The following is a 22,329-nucleotide window of genomic DNA, read 5'->3' as shown; positions in this document are numbered from 1 at the left end:
ATCACTGACATCACAACCAGAGTATACTTACTCGTTACTCGGATTACGCGGACGAACAGTGTGGCGAAGTTCGTGCATAAGCACCATCATTATCCTCAACACGGTCCGTGAGAGGCAGGCTTCCCTGAACTCTGGCAGCTCGGTGATGCATTGCGGACTTGGCTCGCCTTCCGAAATGTAGGCCAAGCACCCGGAATTTTCACGGCAGCAGCAGTTCTCCTCCTCAGTTGGCATTAGCTCGCACCGAGTGCACGTGCACCAGGTGGAGACGCCATCCATGCGACATGGTCCAGGCTCTTCATCCGTTGACTGGTCCTCCCAACTGCGTCAGAATCCCCATCGTTTTCGCGTGCTTGCCTTTCCAGTAGTTCCTCCTCGGTGTACTCGGGCTCGTACATATACGGCATTATTGTAGCCATTGTGTGGTAAAGAAAGTAAAATAATTTACAGAGATGGTACAGGTGTTCACAAGGCCTAGAAGCGGCGAAGGTAGCTGACCAGAGCACAGAAACGAGTCACAGAATACTCAAAGTAACACACAGAGAGTAATGGAATCGAAAATCTGCTGCTGTGTGTTGTGAAACGGTGTGTTTATACTTATTGAGGAAAGAGGCGTCCTGCCATTTCCATGGCGACACTTCATTAGCTGAGGCACAGCGATTGTTGACACGAAACGTGCTTTGGCGTTGGGAAATGGGCGGTACGCGTCTGCTGATGTCAGGCTCAGGGGCGGGGGATTTGATTTAGTGCCGCAAAAGCAGGTGAGCCAGGGCGATGGGGGGAAATGATAGGATTATCAGAAAATGGCAGCTGATTTCGAGTGCGTTAATGGACGAAAAGTCGGGTAAGGTCCATAGGAAAGTTTTCTGCGATCTACCGAGTTATGCTTAAAAACACATGGCCGAACCGTAGGGACAATAAAAAAAAAGTCCCGGAACTATCCTTTAATTACTTGCTCAGCACGCTGGCCCACACGCACAAATTCTGTGTCCAGAAACAGCCTCCTTGGGCTGGGCCAGGCATTTCCAATTGCCTCATCCTTGTCCATGCCTGGTGCCTAGGAATGCTCACACAGTGCTCCTTCAACACGTCTTCCAGCTTCCTCTAAATCTGAGTCCTCAGCATGTTCTGGGGTGTGGTGGCCACACTACCAGTACACATATGCGCATGACGACGCGTCACGCTGCATGATTGGCTACCACCTGGAGCAACAGCCAGTCACACACAGGCACCTGTCCCTCGAGGCTCAGGAGTCAGGCAGGCGGCAGCAGCCCTGTGACAGCCCCACCCCAGGCAGGCATGCAAAAGTGAACGCATGCACCAAGGCACGAGCTCAGCCTCAGGATGCTCACGACCCGCCCACCCCCCACCATTTGTTCTTGATGATGCGATGAGACAGAGAGAGAGCGTGGCCCGAGCGCTGCTGTCTCCTGGCTGGCAGCGCAATGCTGACAGATGGCTGGTTATGCCTGTCTGGGCCCTGCCAGCAGCACAGCCTCATGCTTTTATGTTGCATTCAACAAAGCAAAGTGAAAAGTTAGGAATTGTTACTTTCTTTGATGAATGTAGCATGACATGATGAATCCATCCATGAGCCGCGGCATCCGGCAGGCAATGTGAGTGACTGACTTCTTATTAAGTCAAAACATTACCTATGGATATTAATGACACGCAAACAGGCCCCAGGGTGGCTCATAAAACTGGCCCAACGGCATTCACAACTTCATTTTCATTCTGCCGGTGGCAGAACCTCCAATAAGCCAGTCCGCCCCTGGGTGTACCCCATAGTTTGCTGAATAACGGGGTAAACCCAGAATCTCCTTAAGAAAACCATTCTCACAGACTTTAATGTGGTTTACTTTCCCAAAGCCCCACAGATCCATACCACACTTTGCAACAGATATTGCTTTATTCAAATTTACTTTAGAGATAAGCTCAATGGGTTTGGCTCTTGACATGCTCATAACATTACACCCTCTCACCCCCAGTCCCTGTTTCAAATGATTGTATTGTTTACTAATATGGGGAGCTGCAGAGAATGAGGTGGAGAAGCGTGTACCTAGGTAATCGAATTCCATCACCAGGGGAATTCTGCTGTTATTATTTGTCATTGCTATTAGTCTAGGTGGTGGCCGGGCCCTATGGCACACCACTACTGCAGATTTCTTGGAATAATATGTAGGTCCAAATGGTTCATAAACCTTGTATATTCCGGGATTAGCCTCTGTAATGAACGAGGGGTATGGGCCATTAAAACTGTATCGTCAGAGTATGCCAATATCGGTAAGACCATGAACCCAACTTTGGGTATGTTGCCTCCAATCGATGACAGGGTGCAGTGGAGATATTTAATATATAAACTGAACAACAGAGGTGCCATCACGCAACCCTGACCAACTCCTGTCCTAACCGCAAATCATTTCAAAGCTTGAAAATCAATGAAAAATCCAATTTTGGAGAGACCATAGTTACTTAGCAGTAACTATATTTCTCCAGCACGGATATATTTAATATATTCACATGGGACCCGCTTTCCTTCCCAACATGGTGACTGGGTTACCGGATGTGACCTGTACAGGTTATGCTATGTTAAAGGATCTTACATAACGCACTGTGGTCACCTGAGTGATTTCTTGGCACTCTGGCGGATCTGTAAAGCAAGGAGGAAGGGGCTGGTAAATTAGTAGGACTGAGCGGGAGAAAAGAGCAAGAGAGCTGTGATGTGCTGTTTGGCAGCTTCAGTTTGGTTGACACGGGTCACTGAGTGTCAGTGTGTTTTTCAGTTGGTAGCTGCCATGTGCTGTTGGGCGAGGCTATGTGTGGTCTGTTACATTGTTGCAGTGCAGTGTGGTGCATGCAGTTTGTTGTGCTGTAGAAGTATGGTTCTATTTAGTTCAGAGTCGGAGAGGTGTATGCAGAAGGGTGAGTTTGTTAGTAGGGTTGGTTAGTGGCAGTACCCTTTCCTACCCCCGCTGTTCTGACTAACTGTGGCCAATATCCCTTCCCCTGTCATACATTCTGGTGTGCTGCAATTACCACCACTATGGTGTATGCAGAAATGTGGGTTTTAGTAGGGTTTTTAATTCACAGTACCTTTTCTAACCCCAGTGTTCAGACTAAGTGCCACCCATATCCCTTCCCCTTTAGTACATTTTTTGTGTGCAGCAACTACCACCCCCATGGATTCCTCCAGGGGTAAGGTGTTCCCTGTGGTCCATCCGTTCTGAGATTGGGATACCTCTCTCTCCCCTTTTCCATCTCAGGCCCTCTCTCAGTGGTCCAATGAAGTCAGACCCATCTCCCGCTCCTGTTTCCCCCTTTGACCTTCTATAGGGAAGGGTACACCCTAGGTCTAAAAACCACTCCTCCCATTCAGATGCTTCCTTTCTTCCCTGCACTCCACTCGGTCCAGGCCTACTCTCCACTTCTTCACAGTTGTGTGGTCATTTCATGGTGCGTGGGTGTTGTTCAAACTTTTTTAACCTGTTCAGATCTGAAGAGCCAGGTTTTTATACGTTTTCTGAATTTTAGATGGTCCTTCATAGTTCGTATTTCTCTGGGAGGGAGTTCCAAAGATTTATGGCTAAACAAGAGAATGCTGATCCACAGAGTTTTTTCCTTGTCTATGGTTTAGGTTCTACGCGGATGACGCTGCTTGATCTGAGAGTTCTAGTCGGCTGCTAGATTTTCTTTTGTATAAATTCCGCTCCTAGGTCGTGGATTCTTCAGTGTGTTATGCACATTGTTTTGAAGATGATTTGTTTTTTGACTGTGAGCCAATATAGCATCCTTAGCACAGGAGTGATGTGGTCCCTTCGTGAGAGTTTAAGGAGAAGTCTGGCAGCTGCGATCTGTATTCATCGCAGTTTCCTCAGTATATAGTTATTCCGAGGTCTAAGCTGTTGGTGTAGTCTGCCCTGGACATGATAAGGGAGATGATGGCCAGTGATTTGTGCGTGAAGGAGAAGAATGGTAGAAACTTTTTGATTGTGTGTAGATGGATACTTGCAGTTCTAGGGTTAGCTCGTTGTCCATCAGGATTCCAAGGATTCCAAGGTTTTTGGCAACTCTGGAAAGTTTGGGTGGTGTTCCCAGTTCAGTGCATCCTTTAAACATGCTATAAAACTGCCTATCTGAATATGAAGATGAGGTGGATAAACTATACAGTTAAGGTTTTTTGATACTCCAATTGTATTTACTGGTACCAGGTATTTCCAGAATGATGACCGGGAAGTACTCAAAGTATCTAAATGTATGAAAGATACCTTGGCTGAAGAGCTACTCAAAGTATCTAAATGTATGAAAGATACCTTGGCTGTAGAGCTACTGTTACATGTAAGTGGCATATTTCATTGATAATTTAAATTGACCATTCTCCTGCCCTTTGTGGGAGGGGTTCCCTGTGCCCCCTCCTGTTTCTATGACTTCTATCTATTTCTACCCTTACAACACATCTATATATTTCTCCCTTTTGTATCTGTTACTCAAAATAATGTTTTTGGCATAATGGCATAAGGTTTTAATTTTGGTTCTTTTTGGACAATTAGCTGTGTAAAACCAGATATCCAAAAATATATGTGGCTATGTTTCTATAAACTGTTATGTGCTGATAATCTTAATTTAAAAAACTCGCTTTTTTCCAGGTCACCCATTTGGGATCGCAGTTTTTGAGGATAACGTTTGGTTTTCTGACTGGACTGATCCATCAGTAATTCAAATGGACAAGAGGACAGGACAAAACAGGGTGCGTCTTGGAGGAAGCATGCAGACACCGTCATCATTAGTGATCGTACACCCTTTGGCGAAACCAGGTGATCATCTTACAATTTCCTTAACTTCTTACTGTACATTTAGCTGTGGGTTTTCTTTGAAAATATCTTCACAGATGAGATGGGAATATGTGTCATCTTTCAAAACAGTTAAGGATTCAAATGGAAAAAAAAACATGATTTGTCAATTGTTTTCATTTGAATACTCGCCTGAGCTATGGCCACCCATTGCTTATCCCCTGATTTTCCATAAAACTAGCACCTTCCAAACTGAATAATAGTTTTCTATAAAGTGAATTTAAGACTTGTCTTTGGGCAGGTAAAATGTGACTTTTCCAGGCGCAGACCCCTCAAGCAGTCCTTATCAATATCAGGATCTTCAGAGGTTGTGTCTCCTGCTTCCGAGGATCTGATAGATTCAAATGACAAACCAAAATGTCTTTCGGATTGCACTTGAGGTGAAAATTCTTCATTCCTGGGTCCCCCTCTTCTGGGCGCAGATCCCTCTCGAATATCAGCCTCACTCCCATCAGGTTCACTCTAGCTTATTTCTAAATATTTCTTATTCTTGTCTTCATGCGTCGATGGGGCGATGGTTTTCCACCCCCTGGATCTCCCTAAGCCAGGCTTAGACCCTTCACGAATATTGGCCTCCCTCCGTTGGGTTCACTCTGGCTCTCATTCACATGCTTTCTTCTTTTGCTTTCACAGTTCTTTGGGTGACACCTTTTCACCCTTGGATCTCCCTCTTCTGGGCTCAGACCCTTTTCATACATTTGCTTCCCTCCGTCGTGTTCACTCTGACTTTTGCAAAGATATTTTCTCCTTGGCATTCACAAATCTTAATGTCTTTTCAAACAGTTCTCCATGGACATCCCTCTGCCGGGTTAGCTTTTGTCAACACACTGTTTCTTGGGTCTTTAGACTTTACCCCTTTTCATTGGCATCCCTCCATTGTGTTCACTCTTGCCATTTCACAATTCCTTCTACTTTTTTTCTACTGTGGGATTCACTTCGCCTGCGTTTCTCAATGGTTTGTCGGGCAAACACTTTCAACTACAGGGATTTTGCTAGACCCCTGTATGACCTTTCTTGGCGGCTCTCCTACGGTCTTCTGGTATCAGTAGTTTCAATTAACATGAGATCAACCAGAGTCTCTCGAGTCAGCACCCACATAGTGCCGATCCCCTATGCAGCTGGTCTTCCCTAAAAACAATTTACGGTTCTTTCAGCTTTCCTCAACGTGCCACTTTGTGATTTTCATTCAACACAGTTCAGTTTCTTTATCGGTTCCCCTTCGACTCACCGGCTGTGATGAACCGCTTGGCTTTTCCCTCTATCTGGAGTCAAGGCCAGTAGGACGGTAGCAGGCATCTCCCTCTGTCCTGCTTATCAGCGTAGGCATGCTCTGTGTACCATTGACATCTGCTGCAACATACTTGGGCTATTGCTTGCGGTCCTATTTTTCCTTTTGTGGAGGCTTTGCAGGTCTGGGTCAGAAAGGGCTAGGTCGCTTCTCTCCTTGTCACCCCTTCGATACTCGCTGCCTTCTCCTCCTCTTGAACTGACATGTTTGGATAGCTCTCTCGTCGTGCGGTCTGCCTTGCTTGTCCTGTGCTCTTGTGCGCCATCCTTTGTTTGTTTGTTTGTTTGTTTGTTTGTTTATTTATTTGTATGGCGCACCATACCGAGGGGCAGCAGGGCGCAGGCAGAAAGAATATTCAAGGCTTACAATGTTACAGAAATATACAGTTGAAGTAAAATTATAGACATAAAAGGATTACAGGAATGAGAAATATACAAATCTTCACACATAAAAAATATCAATATCTATACAAAGGAGTGAAATATACAGATATGTACAGGGGCTGTTTGTGGCGAGAGCAAAGGCCGCAAACAAAAAGTATCAGTATCTATACAGAGGTATAAAATGTTCAATTAAATACAGGGGTTGTTGGAGTTCAAATGACTGATGAGATTCCTTCTAAAGTGCAAATATGGTTGATCGGCTCTCAGGTTGTGTGGCAAAGAATTCCAAAATGTGGCAGCTTTCACAGGGAAGCTGTTACCTCCAATGGTGGAGAGTTTGAATCTGGGAATTATCAGACAGTTGGAATTGATAGTTCTTGTTTGTCTGATGGATGACTTTCTCTTTACTTTATCCATCAGATAACTAGGGGCAGCATTGTTGAGGGCTTTATGGGTTAGGGAGGCCAGCTTTAGTTTAATTTTATTGTCGGTGGAGAGCAATTTGTGTTGGCGTCTGGTAGTGGAGATGTGTTCTCTTTTATTAATGCCGAGGGCAGCTCTCAAAGCATTATTTTGTAGGATTTGTAGCCTATGGGTAATGGCTTTGTTAGCACCGCTATATAGGGCATTACAATAATCGAGCCTGGAGAGTATGAGTGCTCTTGTCAAGATCATACAGCTGTCATTGGATAGGAATGGTCTGCCTGCTCTTATTAATTTGCAGGTATACGCAGTGGTAGATGCTAGTGAGGTGACCTGTTTAGTGAATGACATAGTGGCATCCAGATAAAAGCTGAGGGTTTTTACATCCCTGGATACTTTGATAATGTTGCCGTCTATGTTAAATTCGGCATATTCAAGGCCTAGTTTGTTGATATTAGCAGGGGTACCCAGGATGATGAGCTCTGTCTTGTCATCATTCAGGCATAGGCCATGAGATGCCATCCATGCCTGAATGATGAGATACACCCTATTCACCAACTCTCTGTCCTTACTGTGATCCCCTGAAAGTGGGAGGAGAATCTGAGTGTCATCTGCGTAGTTAGTGTAGGTGACACCCAGATGATCCAGATCGTCGAACAGAGGTTTGGTGAAGATGTTGTATAGTGTGGGGTAGACGCATGAGCCCTGCGGGACTCCGCAAGTAATAGGAGAAGGGTCTGCTGCTGCTGATGCTGGAGAAGACTCTCATTGTTCTCTCACTCAGAAAGGATTCAATCCATCTAATGGCTTCTGGGGAGAAATGAGCAGCTGAATCCAGTTGTCTGCAGTGGACCTTGTGGTCGACAAGGTCGAATGCCGCAGAGAGGTCAAGTAGGAGGAGGAGTGCTGTCTTACCCTTGTCCCTCAGATCATCAATTTGGGTCTTCAAATCAATGAGGGCTGATTCCGTGCTGTGTAATGGGCGGAAAACTGATTGTCTGGAGCCTAGTAATTTGTGTAGTTCTAGGTATTTTTGAATCTGGACGTAGGCCACTTTGTCCAAGAATTTCAGTAGAAAGGGTACCGTGGTGATGGGGCGGTAGTTGGTGGGGATGAGAGGATCAAGCGTCTGCTTTTTGAGGAGGGGGAGCACCCAGGATTGTTTTAAGTTGGAAGGGATACTACCTGAGGAAAAAGAGGCGTTTATAAGTTTGGAGATGAAGGGCGACAGGTCTCTGGCTGCGTCCTTGATTATGTGTGCAGGGCAGATGTTGCCTTTGCAGTTTGAGGGTTTGAGAGAAAGTATGATTTTCTCGACCTCCAGGGTGGTAGTTTTAGAGAAAGCGAATGAGTTAGTGTGTGTGCTTGGTAAAGCATTAGGCGGAGGTGTGGGAGGGTTAGTGAGGTTTAAGGAGTCTTTTTTTAGTTGAATTTTGTTTTGTAGGGTGTTTATTTTATTTGCTAGTGCCTGTTGGATGTCTGTGCACCAAGTCTGGTCCTTGGTGCAGGTGTCGGGTGTGGCAATGGGTGACTCAAGTTCCTTCAGTATGGAGAAGAGCTCCTTCATACTTGAGTTGGAGTTGGCAATGCGATTGTTGTAGGAGTTCCGTTTAGCTAAACAGATTTCAGCTTTGTATTGATGAGAAATCGTATCGAGAATGGCTTTCTTTTCACTGAAAGGGCATAGTTTCCAAGCAGATTCACATTTTCTCTTTTTTAGGCGGAGGGCTTTGAGTTCAAGTGTGTACCATTTATTTAAATGGGTTTTGGGCTTGCTGGTGCGAAGTTTAAGTGGGGCTATTTTGTCCATGGTAGTTAACATAATTTTATTATATTTGTGAACTAGTGTGTTGGGATCTAGATTGTCTGGCAATGCGTTTAGCGTTGGAAGGATGGCTGGGATGATTCTTTCTACTGTTATATTTTTCTTATTTCTTGTTAGGCAGGGTGGTGCCAGTGACACAGTTGTGGTAGGTGGTCTGGAGGTCAGTAGGTTAAATGAGACCAGGGAGTGGTCAGTCCAAGGTAGTGGTGTGGTAGAGGAGATGACCGCTGAGCAGTTAGCATCAGCAACCCAGTCTAGGGTTCTTCCCTTCAGGTGAGTGGGTAGGTTGACATTTTGTGAGAGTCCAAGGGATGAGATAGTATTGGCTATGGTGAAGGCATGTATGTCTGCTGGGTCGTTAAACCCTAGGTTGAAGTCACCTAGTAGCAGTAGTTGTGAGGTGGTTTTCGCATTGTTGGATATTAGGCTATGCAAATCTTCCTCGAAGGTCCCGAGCGGACCAGGTGGTCTGTAGACCAGGTGGATGGTGAGGGATTGGGTGTTGTTTATAGGGAGTTTGGCAGTGAGGGATTCGCACGATTGCAGGGTTTGAGTCGGGGCTAGTCTGAGAACTAAACTTTCTTTGGATATGATGGCGATGCCACCGCCACGGTTGCCCACCCGGTCCTGCCTGGATATGGTATAGCCATCTGGGATGGCCAACATTAGAGAAGGGCCTGCTGCATTGTGGAGCCAAGTTTCAGTTAGAGCAATAAAATCTAATTTATCTTTAATGATTAGGTCTGCTATATCAAGGGCATGTGCGACCAGTGATCTAGTATTGAGGAGAGCTCCTTTATAGGAATGTTCATCCGTTTTTACCGAGATGTTTGTATGAGAGATAGGTTTGGACTTGGTTATGGGGATGGTGGGGCCTTTGGTGGTGGGAGGGGCAAGCTGGTGAGGGAAAGGAAATGGCCGTCAGGTGAGATTCTGGTCAATTGCCTGACTTTGCCTGACCCTTGGGTTGGGACATGTCAGGTAAACGGTTTTATTAGTCTGTTTTCTTTCGTGTCGGGAGAAAGTGCTTGTGTTGGAAAGGAGGGGCAATGTTTCTGAATGTCCTACATGGTAGGATGGGGAAAAGTTGTAGGAAGTGATAACCCTCGTACTGGAAGGGTTGGTAAACCTAGAAGGATGAGTTTGGTAGGGTTTGTGAAATGCACAGGACTAACTGGGATTATTGTTGTGAAAAGAACGGTATCAGGTAATAATATCCCTATATATATGACTGCCGTATATAATGGCGCCGGGAAAAGGTTGTGGTGACATTATCTAGGTGACCATATATATATAGACAGGTGAAGCAGGAGTTGTGGGGGTGTCCCCAGGTCACCTTGGAAAATAAAAAGGGTTTGGGGGTTGCAGGGGTGTCCCCCGCATGTTCCATCTAATAATGTCCCTGCAAAAAACAGCAATTTTTCAGCAATTTCTTTGCATGGCATTATTTTTGATGGGACTTTATTACATGGGACCAAATGAACAGGGGGGATTGTGGGAATGGTAGTGTTTTGTGAAAATAGACTGTTCTGGAAATTTAACCATAGGGACGTGTAGAAGAATGGTTGGGAATATTCCCAAGGGAGATTCCATGAGAGGAAGGGAGGCAGATGTGCTACTGCCTACAAAAGCCTTACCTTCTTCCCCGGTATAATACCGCATCTCACCTGGGGCATTTTCCTAAGCACAACCCTGCTCTCCCCTACATAGGTGATCCTCCCTCACTCGTTCACCCCTAGGGTTGGGATCTGAGAGTGCCAGCCCTTCCCTGGCCACCTGAATAAGGGATTCTTGAGGTCTACCTGGGAGACTACCCTCAGGTTTCTCACACTAAGCAGAAATCCCAGAAGGTTTGTGGGCTGTAAGGACCGTCACAAAGAAGAGCAGTAACGGAGATGACTTGTAAACAATCATGTCACTATCTGCTTGTCTCTATTCATCATTAGAATCCTTACTTACATAAGAATAGATCATAGCAATAAGACCTACCTCAATCAAATAAACAACAAAGACTGCTAACACATCTTCAGCTTGTGGTACACTGAAGAGTTGTTGCAACCAAATCAGATTCCAAACTTAGTTATGCCCCACAGACAAAATGCATTCGACCTGAACATTGACAGCTTCATTCTAGTCAATAAGGATGAAGAAATAAAAATGGGGAAAACAGCTCTTCACATTTTACTTTCACAGTTGCACATTTTGCCGTTGGTTTGATAATACACACATGTGGACATAGTCATACCTTTTTTTATCTAAAATTGTTTATACAGCTTGACCTTTACATTCTTGGTGTAATCCAATTTGCTCACCTGGAACCTTCATATCCAATGATGAGAAATAAAACGTCTGACGCAAGATGTCCATTGGCTTGTCACCGTTAGGTACAATAATCACAGATAATGGACTGAGATATTATCATTGATGCAGTGTAAATTGATAAACAATCTCAGCTCCCTGTTCCTTTGGACACTTCAAAATGGACAACACGTATTGATGATTCCAAAGGTCTAATGATGTTATCCTCAGACATTTTATTAGTGCTGCTCCCTTCCATAATTCCATCATAGTACTTTCAAGCACTTCCTGTAAGTGTATATGTTTCCCTAGTCCACCCTCTATCTTTCCACTGAATTGCAACCATAATAAAAGAAACAAATCAATTGCACCCCCCACTCACAATGCACCTGCCATTTATTTCAGCAAGAAGACCTGCACACCCAATTTAGAGTGATATCTAGCTCATTAAACTATTGTGCTGATATACCTGCAATCCGTCCCAAATCTGACACACCACCCCTGATCAATCACCTTGCCATAAGGAAAACCTTTGTCCTCAACCACATTCTCAACCATTAACGTCAGATACCCAGCCTTGCTAGTAACAGCATGGCTGTCTTACTGTTTCAAATCAATAATGTCTGTAAAATTGGGTGACAGTGTCTTAGTCAGCCATTTCATCCTACGTTTACGTTTGCTAATTTGATAATTCTCCTTATCATAGAGAATATGAGCAGAAAAGCTTTTGCCATGGGATGCTTTGTAAATCAGGGAGTCAATGATAGCCCTCTGAAACCATGGTTAGGTTGGACACAGTCATACGTTTGGGTGAGGTCACAAAATTACCATTCAAACTCCCATGTGAATATTTGCTCTCATCTTGAACAGAAAATATTGGAGGATTACACCGAAATTGCAGTAGTAGTTAGGCTCAAGGATCAACTTTACTTGGTTTGTTCTAAATTTGTCCAGCATACTGTTGTTTTTGGAAGTATGTAAAACAAATGCAGCTGGGTTGACTGTTGGGTTCATGAGCAAAAGAAATGAAAGGATAAGCCAGAGTTGTGATTGGGAGATGCCAGGCTGAGCACTTTCAGTCAGGCATCTATCTTTGGTCTACTGCAAGAAATTCTGGAAGGGTCATGCCCTGGTGCTAACACATAAAAGGGTATGCTCCAGAAGCGTTGAATATGTCCCTTTGAAGACAAAAAACAGCACAATTTGGCAGAAGAGTTTTCAAAAACTGGCACAGATTCACCAACTTGGTGTGGGTTTGTGCACCTCCTTCCCTTCCCTGACAAATCTAAGCGGAATTGAACCATTGAAAAAGACAATTTTGAGAGGCATAGAACGTTGGCCTCTGTGGACAGAACTACATGAACATGGGTAAAAAGAATATAAATCCCACTATTGCTATGTTTCAATTTCCTGAAAGTCCAGATATGAAAACCTTGTAGGAAGAGACCCAAAGCTACATTTAACTTTGGAACTCCTTAATGGAACTATAATATACTTTGAACAAAAAAGTTTGTCAACCATTTCCCATTCATATTCACTTCAAGAATGTTTGCTGAACTGTAGTGTAAAAGACACTGGATTGATTGGAATCAAACTTGGACCCAATGTTTACCCTTAGGACTGCTGGTAAATCTGGTTCAGCGTAGTCGGGGCATGTCCACACGCCTTCCGCAGTTAGGAATGCAAGTAGGGGTTTTGCATGGTTAAGATATTGTCAAAATGTCCCTCTCTTTACTCCTATAGTGTGTGTGGGTGTGACTCAGGGGGCCAGGGTCCACCATCCACTACATGAGGTAAGGACTTGTGTTGTTACGGGAAGGATCCCCTGATCTCCTCGACAGCACTAGGGGCATGGGGCAGGAGAATGCCACTTTAGTTCTACTCCTGCTACTCTACTCTTTGACTGATTTCATATGTTAGGCAAATCCAACCACCATTGCCCCCGCCTATGCAGACAGGTGGGCGTTAGATGTTGATAACAAGACTGTACCAACTTCTCAATGTAAGGTTGTTCCTGTGGTTGCTGCATTCTAAGAGCAGAACAGAGAGTCATCTTCCCTTCTCCACTGCTACTTTGTCATGTATCCCACGTTTGCACTTCACCATGCATGCATGCGACTAAGACTTTCAAGGTGATGGACCGGCCTACGAAAGGCTTGTTATTTAGTGTGGAATGCGTGGTATACAGTGAAAATATCATTTTTTTGGCAACATTTAGAAGGACTGCTAACAGTTGTCTTTCTAAATCAAACTGTCATGTCCCTGCCACACACAAGTGGATTCAGGGGTTAAAAGGTGTGTCTGGAATGGGCATGGGAAGACTGAGGTCGCTGACGTGAGAGGTGTTTGTCTGTGTGTATGTTGTGTGGGAATGTTTGTAGTTAGGAGGGGAGGGGATGAGAGGGGCTGGGGGAGATGGTAAGTGTTCTAAGTATGTTTATGTGCGTGTGTGTTGAGGAGTGTTTGTTGCGCGGAAGAGAGGGGTCGGGTGGTCAAGTATGTGTGTATTTCTGTTGTGTGTGTGTCTGTCTGTGAGAGGAGGGTGAATTTGTGTAGAAATGTTTATGGAGGGGAGGAGGTGGGGGGGCAAAGGAGGATTTGGGGGGGGGTGGGTGGAACCCCTGATTTAAAGGCAAAGGGCATGTGGGGGATTGATTTCCAGGTGGGTTTGGGGGGTGAAACCCCCCAAAAAGCGATTTTGGGGAATATTGAAGGTTGCACCAAATTGGCCAAAAACAAACAAAACACATTTTTTTGTGTGTGACCTTCAATATTTGAAAATATTACATAGAAACGAATGCACAGCAACAATATAATTGAATAAACCTGAATCCTTACCACGTGACCAATACCAAGCACAAAACAATTACCAACCCCATGTTCATCCCGTAGACAGCAGCATGACCCAAGAGGTTCAGTCGAGCCCGGGGAAAGCGATAGTGAGTGTGGGTGTTTGGAGTAGCAGAGCGACAAAGTGGGAAGATATAAAGGTGCAGACAAAGGTGCAGGAGCTGAAAGTGCAGGAGGTGATGGAGGTGCACTCACAGTTCAGGATGCAGGATTATAATACTATGCCAGATAACCAAATCTTAACTTAAAACTTCACTTCTAGGTAATTTTAGTTTTGGTAACTAAAGAAATTAAGGCACAGTCATGCAAAGTGATCTTCACAGGTTTGCATAGTTTGTCTAGTGGGAAAGGCTGGATCACCCCCAGAAATGTACTCAAAGTAAGGTTGAACCTTTCCAGGGTGCTTCTCATCTTCCCCATTGCATTTCTGCTGGTTTTCCCAAGGATCAAACTCCATCTCAGAACTCAAGGTAGGGTTCAAATCCTGCCACTCAATCATGAAGCACAAGACTGGAGAGAAGTGTTTGACAATCCAAACGGAGGACTTGAACCTTTCTAAAAAAAAAAGGTTTGAGGGCCTTTGTAAGGCCTAGCTTGTCTGTCAAGAAATGAGGTGACAGGGCAAGTTAACAAATTGGTGTTTATGGAGGCGTTTTGGAGTTCTTTTGGTGGGTTTTGAACAATATTTGAGAGTTTTGGAGGAATGTGTTAGTTATTTGTAGTGTGTGTATAAGGTTTTAATTTATCACGGTCCTTCCATCTGCACCATTTCTTCCTCATGAAAAAAATGAAAGAAAACGTTCCTCATGTATTTCTACCGGATATTTTTCAACTTGTTTCCCTTGAAAATGTATATAAAATAAATACAATTCTATTGTAATTCCCCTTCTCCTTTTTCCCTTTGCGTCACCAAAAAATGTAAAGAAACACATAGCCTAACTTTTCTTTTTTGCCGTGTGTGTATAAACCTATGTGTGAACCTGTTAAGTAGTGCTGTTCCATGAAAGAATGTGACAAGATGTTTCAAGTGGCCTCCTGGAAGCCTGACCAGTCCCAGGACTTTCCAGTTTTACGTCGTAGTTGGAAAGTCAAGTGGAGAAATAGTGAGTGGAATAACAATTATGTTAAACTAAGGAACCTGAAGACTTATGTTGAGGTTTTAGAAAATATGAACACATTCCTTAGCATGCAAACATATTTGGTAATTTGCCCCTTTATGAAGGTCCATAGATTAATATTACTTATTTATATTACTATTTCGGACCAATCAACTCCCAGGTTTAAGTATAGTGGGCCCCAGGACAGGACTGTCATTGGAAAATAGAACATGCTGAACATGGAAAATGAGTAGAAAGTTAGAGACACCCAAACATCTCCTGACTCAATGGATGAATTATGGGCCTCTGTACAGGAAAGAGTTGGGTGAGTTTGTCGCTAACTATGATGATATTAAGAACTAGCACTTTTGGAAATATTGCCTAAGCACCAGGAATGCTTCCCTGCGCTATGCACTTTACAGAATATGGATATACATTGCTTCTAAATTTAATATTGACAGATTTTAATGCCTAGAAAGATAGTATTCTTCCTTTTATAGTGTTATTATATTATAGACCGTATGAAGTATGACTGAATAATTGATATTCTGATGTTTTCTTTCTCTTGTTACCTATGATGACATTTTCGTTTTTTTTAATACTCCATATTTTATAGCATGGAAAATGTATTATTATGAGTGTGTGTTTACGAATATAATGATACGTGAAAAGGTGTAATGGAAAATGTATTTTTTTACGTATGTGTTTGTATGAATATAAGGATATGCAAAAGGTTTCTATGAAACCAAATCACATTAAATTAAATACAAAATAAAAGATTGTATAGTGTATTAATTAGTTGCCTTCCATACTGTTTGTGTGTTCTGGGAACCCTTTCCCACTGTGTGTCTTGCATGAATCCCTTTGTTTTTGTTTGTCACTTGTTTTGTGTGGATGAGTCCAGCTGCAAGGATGTAGAACACAGGTGAGAGCCCCAAGCCTATGTTTCCAAAGAAGTCCAAAATACTCAATGGATTAAAAGAATAGACTGTATTTGTCAGCCAGTTCATAAAGGATCCCAGGATGGTACTCCCATTTGTTGGAGTGGAGCTTTCCAACAGGGCTTGAATCTTTTTTGTCCCGGTCTGGTGTTCTCTCCAGTAGATCCATGACCAATTGCAGTGCTCGGTTTGCTGCTTCTACAAAAGTTACTGCGGTGCTAGTGATGTGTATCTTCGTATCCAGGAGGTATGCCAGTCTCAATGATAGATGCTGGAGGTGATAGTTTCCCTTCAGGGCAATTTAATAGCATTAGCTCAGTCCACACTGGTGGATGAAGAATGATGTTGAAACATTTTATCACACTTGAGACAGTGATTAAGCTGACTATCCCCACAGGCACACCACAGCATTAAACGTTAAACTTCACGATGTAGGATCCATTAGGTAGTAGTAGAGCTTTACTACTGAAGGTTTCCATTAAAATTGCACTCAGCATGCATTTGGTTGAGTTCAAATTCGGCTCACATGGGCTGATCTTGAAAATGCCCTGTCATCTTCTATGGGGTGTTCCTGCACAGTCCTTCAGAAAATACAATTGTACTGTAAAGTCTTCATTATTCACACAGGCATGGGTATAGGGTACCTCATAGATGGTGTGTATCCATTGCTCCTCCACTTGGTGTATTGAGCCCCTGAACTGTAGTTCTTCACACAACAGAGTTGTTTCTGCTGGCACAAGAATGTTCAGCATCCCATGCAGTGTCCATAACAATGAGTCTTTGTCCCACGCAAGTATTCCACATAATGTCTTTTTGAGAACACTCAGCAGAGTGTAGGTGTACTCTGAAATGGCCAGTTTCTGAGCTTGTCTTGATGGGTTCAGTTCTGTCAGTTGCTCTGGCCATGTGATGAAAGACAAGTCTAGGCAGTCTGTGATCTTCAGAAGCTCAACGACTGCTTGTTGTTCATCCTGTAAAGTTTCTAAGTCTTCTTGGATGATCCGCACCATGTCCACTACCACATCGCTCAGATTGTAGATTCCCTGCTGCAATGCAATGAAGTAGTCATCAGCTAAAAAAAGGCTCATCTTGATGGGACGTCTAACCAGTCATTGGATACTCCAGGATACCCATAGGGTGTGTACTGTATTTTATCTAGATCCCTCCTAAGGTGCGGGTATCAACCACATTTCCTGGCTTATTACCAGGTGTCTTCATATATGTGAACAGGGTTTCCCCTGGCAGGCCTCCAGGCACTGCCACTGTAAAGTTGGTGTTAATATGTCTAACACCTCCTTTCTGTAACCACCTGGTTACTGCACAGCGGCAGTTTACAATTATAGGGACATCAGCATGTGGGTGAGACATTTTATAACACTTATCTAGGTAGCTGTTAGGAGCACGTGCTTGAAAAGACACCATGCTCTTCACTAGAGTGTGCTTAAAGCTATTTGTTCTACAACCTGCTCTTCATTATAGTGTATATTATTCTTTATAATACCAGGCATGTCGCAACCCCCTAGCTCCTCTTCGATAGCTACGTTTGGAGAATATTCTTTGGGTATAGTAGAGAGTGTGCAATGTCCCATCTGGGGTGTCACAGTGATGTGATTTTTATCACTTCTACCTCCAGTATCTTCCCTCCACCCCCACGGGAGTGTCCCAGACCACTCCAGAATGTGCTGTGTTAGGAGGAGGGGTAGAGAAAAGCATATATCCGTCCCTGTGCATCAGTAAAGAGAATAGACAACAACTGCTGCAGTAGGCAGTTAATCTCTTTCATCTGCCCAGGAGGGGTTTACCAACCTCACATATGTTTGCATCAGTAGTCCACTGCTCCCACCATTCAGTAACCCTTGGTGTCTATTAAAGACATGTACCATATATAACACATCAATACACATTGCATTTATATAGTTGCCCTATTCTTTAAGTTCATGTTCAAATACTTCTGACAGAATGGCTCCACCAGTATGACTTGTAAATGTACCCTTCTCTGCTTGTCCTCTTTGTACATGTTGCTGTATTGTTAGGCTTTACTGTTATTCTATGTTCTGTACCTTTACCTGTGTAACCAAGATGTGAACCTTCCTGTAACCTCTGCGCCCTGATACCCTCGGGTCCGGTGCGCAATATAAATGAATAAACAAACAAACAAACAAACAACACTCAGTAATGAACACTAAATGAATGCTTCTTACACTCTCATGTAAAAAAGTAAATCTTTTAATTATGAGCAATGAGTAATAAAGACACATTGCTATTATTATTGCCACATATACAACCCGCTTAAAATGAAAAAAGTAATTGATGAAAAAGCTGAAATCATTGTCATTGCCTCTACCTCCCATCAAGATTAAGAACGATCAACCTTCTCCAAGAAATCATAGTCAGCTTAAAAATCAACTACCTCCCTTGCCAGGTCATGCTAGGCGACCTCACAAATCATGCTAGGCAATTTTCATAGTAGCACCTGCATCATCAAATCATGATAGGCAACTTCATAGAAGCACCTGCCTCAATACCTTTATCAATGTGATATCAATGAAGGGCAAAAAGCCTCTCATACTCACTAACTGTAGAAGGTGGGGAGATGAAAGCGGGAGAAGACTGGATGCCTGACGGAGATTACACAATCCAGGAAAAATGACAAAGAATTGCCAATAAACTGGCTACACGTAATAAAAAAGCCACCTATCAGAGCACCATCAAAAAAAGATAAAAATAGAGAAAAATGTTTCAAAAAGATTTAAATGTCAATTCTGACTAATGGTACCAGCATGAAGCCAATCAAGAATAAGGTCTTCTCTTAGGTGGTGAGTTGTTTTGCCTTGAGGAAGAAAAGCAACATTATTCCCCATATTGCTCAATTAAAATCAAAATTCTGCTCAAAAGTCAATAGGCAGAGTCCTTTGGAAACTCAAAGTGCCTCAAAACAGCCAAATATCGAGCTTAGCGCTTTAATATGCAGCAAAGAAAAAAGGAGTGCCTTGACCCCTCCCTTCTGGAAGATCTCTGCTTCTTTGCTCCCTCCAGCCCTTTGTCTTCTTCCCTCTCTTCCTCTTGCCAGCTCTGCTGCCGAACAGCTATGCGCAGGGCTTAAAGCCTTTCTTATTTGTACTCACTGGGCTCTCACTGTCCCATGCCTACAACCACCAAAGTTGTCTAAACAGAGGGGAGGTGGAGAGACCTGCTCTTACGCTCACCTGGTCTCTGCGGGGACATTGGGGCACGGTTGCAGCCCTGCCTGGAAGTGGATTCCCCTTGTCAGGCTTCTTCCCCTGCTCATATGCTGTGGGCTGCACTGATTGTTGACACTGCTCCTGCGTGGATATGAGAGATCATGAGAAAGCGACTATATGACTGCTGTCTCTCTCGAACCCTTCTTCCCAGAATGTGGTGAGCATGCACCGACCCATATAGTCTCACCTGTTGATTGATGCTGACGAGCTCTCCATCCTGCTTCTCAATGCAAGGGCGCTTTTGATGGACTGAGTTCCTTCACTGGCCCATGTGCATGGCAGCCCAGACCAGCTGTGGCTGAACCACTCCTGAAGGTAAGTGTCTTATGGCTTTCAAAATATTGTAATATTGATTCTTGATTATAGTCCGTATATTTTAATAATGTCTTTCCTTCCCTTTCTTCCGACAGATGAAATGCGGCCGAGCGGTAGTTGTGGTGCATGAAGCGAGGCCAAATGGGAAGAAAATGGAGTTCACGATGCTCCGACAGAAGGTGGGAGTTGGTTTAAGGTTAAGCGCGAGGATTTGTGAAAGCGTGACCTTAAACGCAATGTCTTAGCAAATTCTAACCTTGTCTTTCTCTTTTTCTCTTGCAGGCACCGTTTTCAGATGGATTGCTCTTGGTGTCATGACATTGGGCTGGAGCGCTGCTTTCCGGAGGTCTGGAGATGGATGATGAATGCCAGAGTCAACATTGATGCATGACGAAGAAAGCACATTCCAAGGTAAGTGCAGCGGCTGGTAGCTGGAACCAAGGTAAAATGCGCTCAGGCTGGTAGCTGGCAGCAAGGTAAAATGCGCTCAGGCTGGTAGCTGGTAGCAAGGTAAGATGTGCTCAGGCTGTAGCTGGAAACAAGGTAAGATGTGCTTAGGCGGTGGTGAGGGTTACGCTGCAGTAGCAGAATAACACGAAGCATGTGCATCAGGGCTGAGCGGGCTTATATAGCCTAGCTCTGGCCATGCCCATTAGCCTTGACTCACTGGCCCCACCCTGCCACTCCTAAGGGATGCTTACACATGCAGTCTGACTCTCCCCAGCAGCCATGGCTGACCGAATGCACGTGGAGGCCCCTGCAGGGAAAACAAAGTACTTGAACCAAATAAAAATGTTCTAGTGCACATTTAATCATGAGCCTGGCGCCAAAGGTGCCAGGACTGAGTCCAGCTGGGCCCTCCATGTTGTATTGTCCCCAAGGGGCAATTAAAGGTAGTGTTACCCCATGCTCTCGTTCCCTGATGGTGCGGGATCTGGGGTTCCCGGCCAATGGTCATGTCACCTGCTCTGTACCAGTGGGGTGAGGGAACATCATCTAGCTTGTGTAAACTATCCAAAGTCTGCTCAGCACATCCCTATCTGTCAGTAGCTTAAAGCTGCCCGACCACTTAATGTTGAGAAGGAACAGTAGTTCTTTCACATTGCTATCTCTTGTTTACTATTTATCGGAACACTTGGCCCCGTCCCAGAAAAGCCTGGTAAGCAGTGAACGGCTTTGTTTATAGAAAAGGACTATAGTGTTCCAGCTTCAAGGTCACTGGCGCTGGTCCCAGTTTCTCTCATAAGAACACGGATGTCATTTAATTTAACATTGTTAAGGCTGATCTTGTGGGTTGCATTTCGCAAAATATTAAAGCATTTGCGTAGAGGCTGGGCTATGGCTCAAATATGCTACTTTGCGCATGGCCAAAACATGATTAGACATAAAATTACATGTCATCCTGGTTCCTCTCTGCCTGCAGCGCAAGAGTCGGAATCTGACAGAGTAGCTGAGGGGGAAGTGTTGCGTTGAGTCCGGAGATTGTGGAAAATAGGTTAAATAAATCATTTTTGTATGTGTGTATGTATGAGTACGAAAATATGTATCTATGCGTGCAGCCGAGGTAGTGTCTGTAAGTGTGCTTATAATAGTGCCGTCTGAATGGTGTGTATAAGTGAGTGCATTTGGGAATGAGATGAAAATGCAATGTGGATGTCCTGGGTGCACGTATGAATGATTGAGAGAGAATCTGAATGGGTTCATGATTAGCGCGTGAATGGGTATGCATATGTGTGTGTGTCTGTGTGCAAGGCTGGGGGCATGGGTGCAGAGAGCATGGTCCTTTCCTTGCAGTGGTATGGCATGTTTTACTGGCATTTCTGGTCAAAACACACTTGATGAGAGTTACTAAGTAGAGGAGTGGCTGGGGTTGGAGGGAGGGTACTGCATTGGTGCAGACAGCCTGTACATGTTCTTACTGTTGCATGAAATTATGTTCAATCCCATTATGATCAGTGTTCTTACATGGGTTAGCTGTGAAGAAATTTGTGCAGCCAGAAGTGACATGTTTTCTTAGTTTGGAATGTTATTTTTATACTGGCATTGAGGGCAGATACAACATGATGAGTGTTCTTTTTATAATAACTTTTATTTAACATTTGCAGTTGTAATAGAACTAGATCGGTAGAGAGTATCGGGTCAGACATCAAAAAATAATATAACATATATAGCCTGATGGATTTTAGCTAACAAGTAGAGTTACAATCTGCAATTTTCCCTAAATAATCTCTGGGGGGAAAACAACCCCCTTTCCTCTACAGGCTTCCTTTGGTGTGGTTTTGGCATAGGCACAACTAAATTAGCTTCAGACCCCACTTGTTAAAACAGTCCTGGCTACACCTCTTCTTCACTACTAATTGAAAGCCACCAGTTGATGTAACTTACTGTATGTTTCGTTTGTTTGTGTTCATGTGATTCATATCAACAAGCCACCTGCTAAAACCAAATTAAGTTGTCACACATGCATATTAAAGGCATCTTGAAATAGCCCATGTAAAATGATCTGTGAGAGCTTGCTAAATATCCAGTCCTTTAGCCAGGACAACTAAATGTGCAGCATGGAAATATGCAGTGTGAAGCAACTTGGCTGCCCAAATGGGACATCCTAGAAGTGATTATCTGAAGTGTGAATGTGCTTTAGCACCTTGAAGCATGTGTTGTGCTAGATGGAATTACCAGGAAAATACTTCAGACCCAATAAATGGACAGACTCAAAGGAGATGGTAAAATACTGCCATAATCTCAAGAAGTAAAGCAGGTGAATAAACACTCATCAATTCAACTCATGCAAGATCACACTATCTTATCATTTGGTTCTAG

The 22,329-nt window shown here is 43.8% G+C and overlaps 1 protein-coding gene across 3 annotated transcripts in view; it reads left to right on the top strand.

Annotated features, from left to right (window-relative positions):
* EGF (epidermal growth factor) overlaps positions 1–22,329 on the top strand; it is a 775,649-nt gene that overhangs the window by 483,681 nt on the left and 269,639 nt on the right. For all 3 annotated transcript variants that reach the window (XM_069630734.1, XM_069630733.1, XM_069630732.1), the window contains one exon: positions 4,644–4,811. In XM_069630734.1, coding sequence (XP_069486835.1) covers positions 4,644–4,811 — 168 coding nt within the window. The remainder of the gene's footprint in view (positions 1–4,643; positions 4,812–22,329) is intronic.

The sequence above is a fragment of the Ambystoma mexicanum genome, chromosome 6q, assembly GCF_040938575.1.
Source record: "Ambystoma mexicanum isolate Mex_15411 chromosome 6q, UKY_AmexF1_1, whole genome shotgun sequence".
NCBI lineage: Eukaryota > Metazoa > Chordata > Amphibia > Caudata > Ambystomatidae > Ambystoma > Ambystoma mexicanum.
Note: the sequence above shows the minus strand (reverse complement) of the source record. Positions and strands in the feature narration are given on the sequence as shown.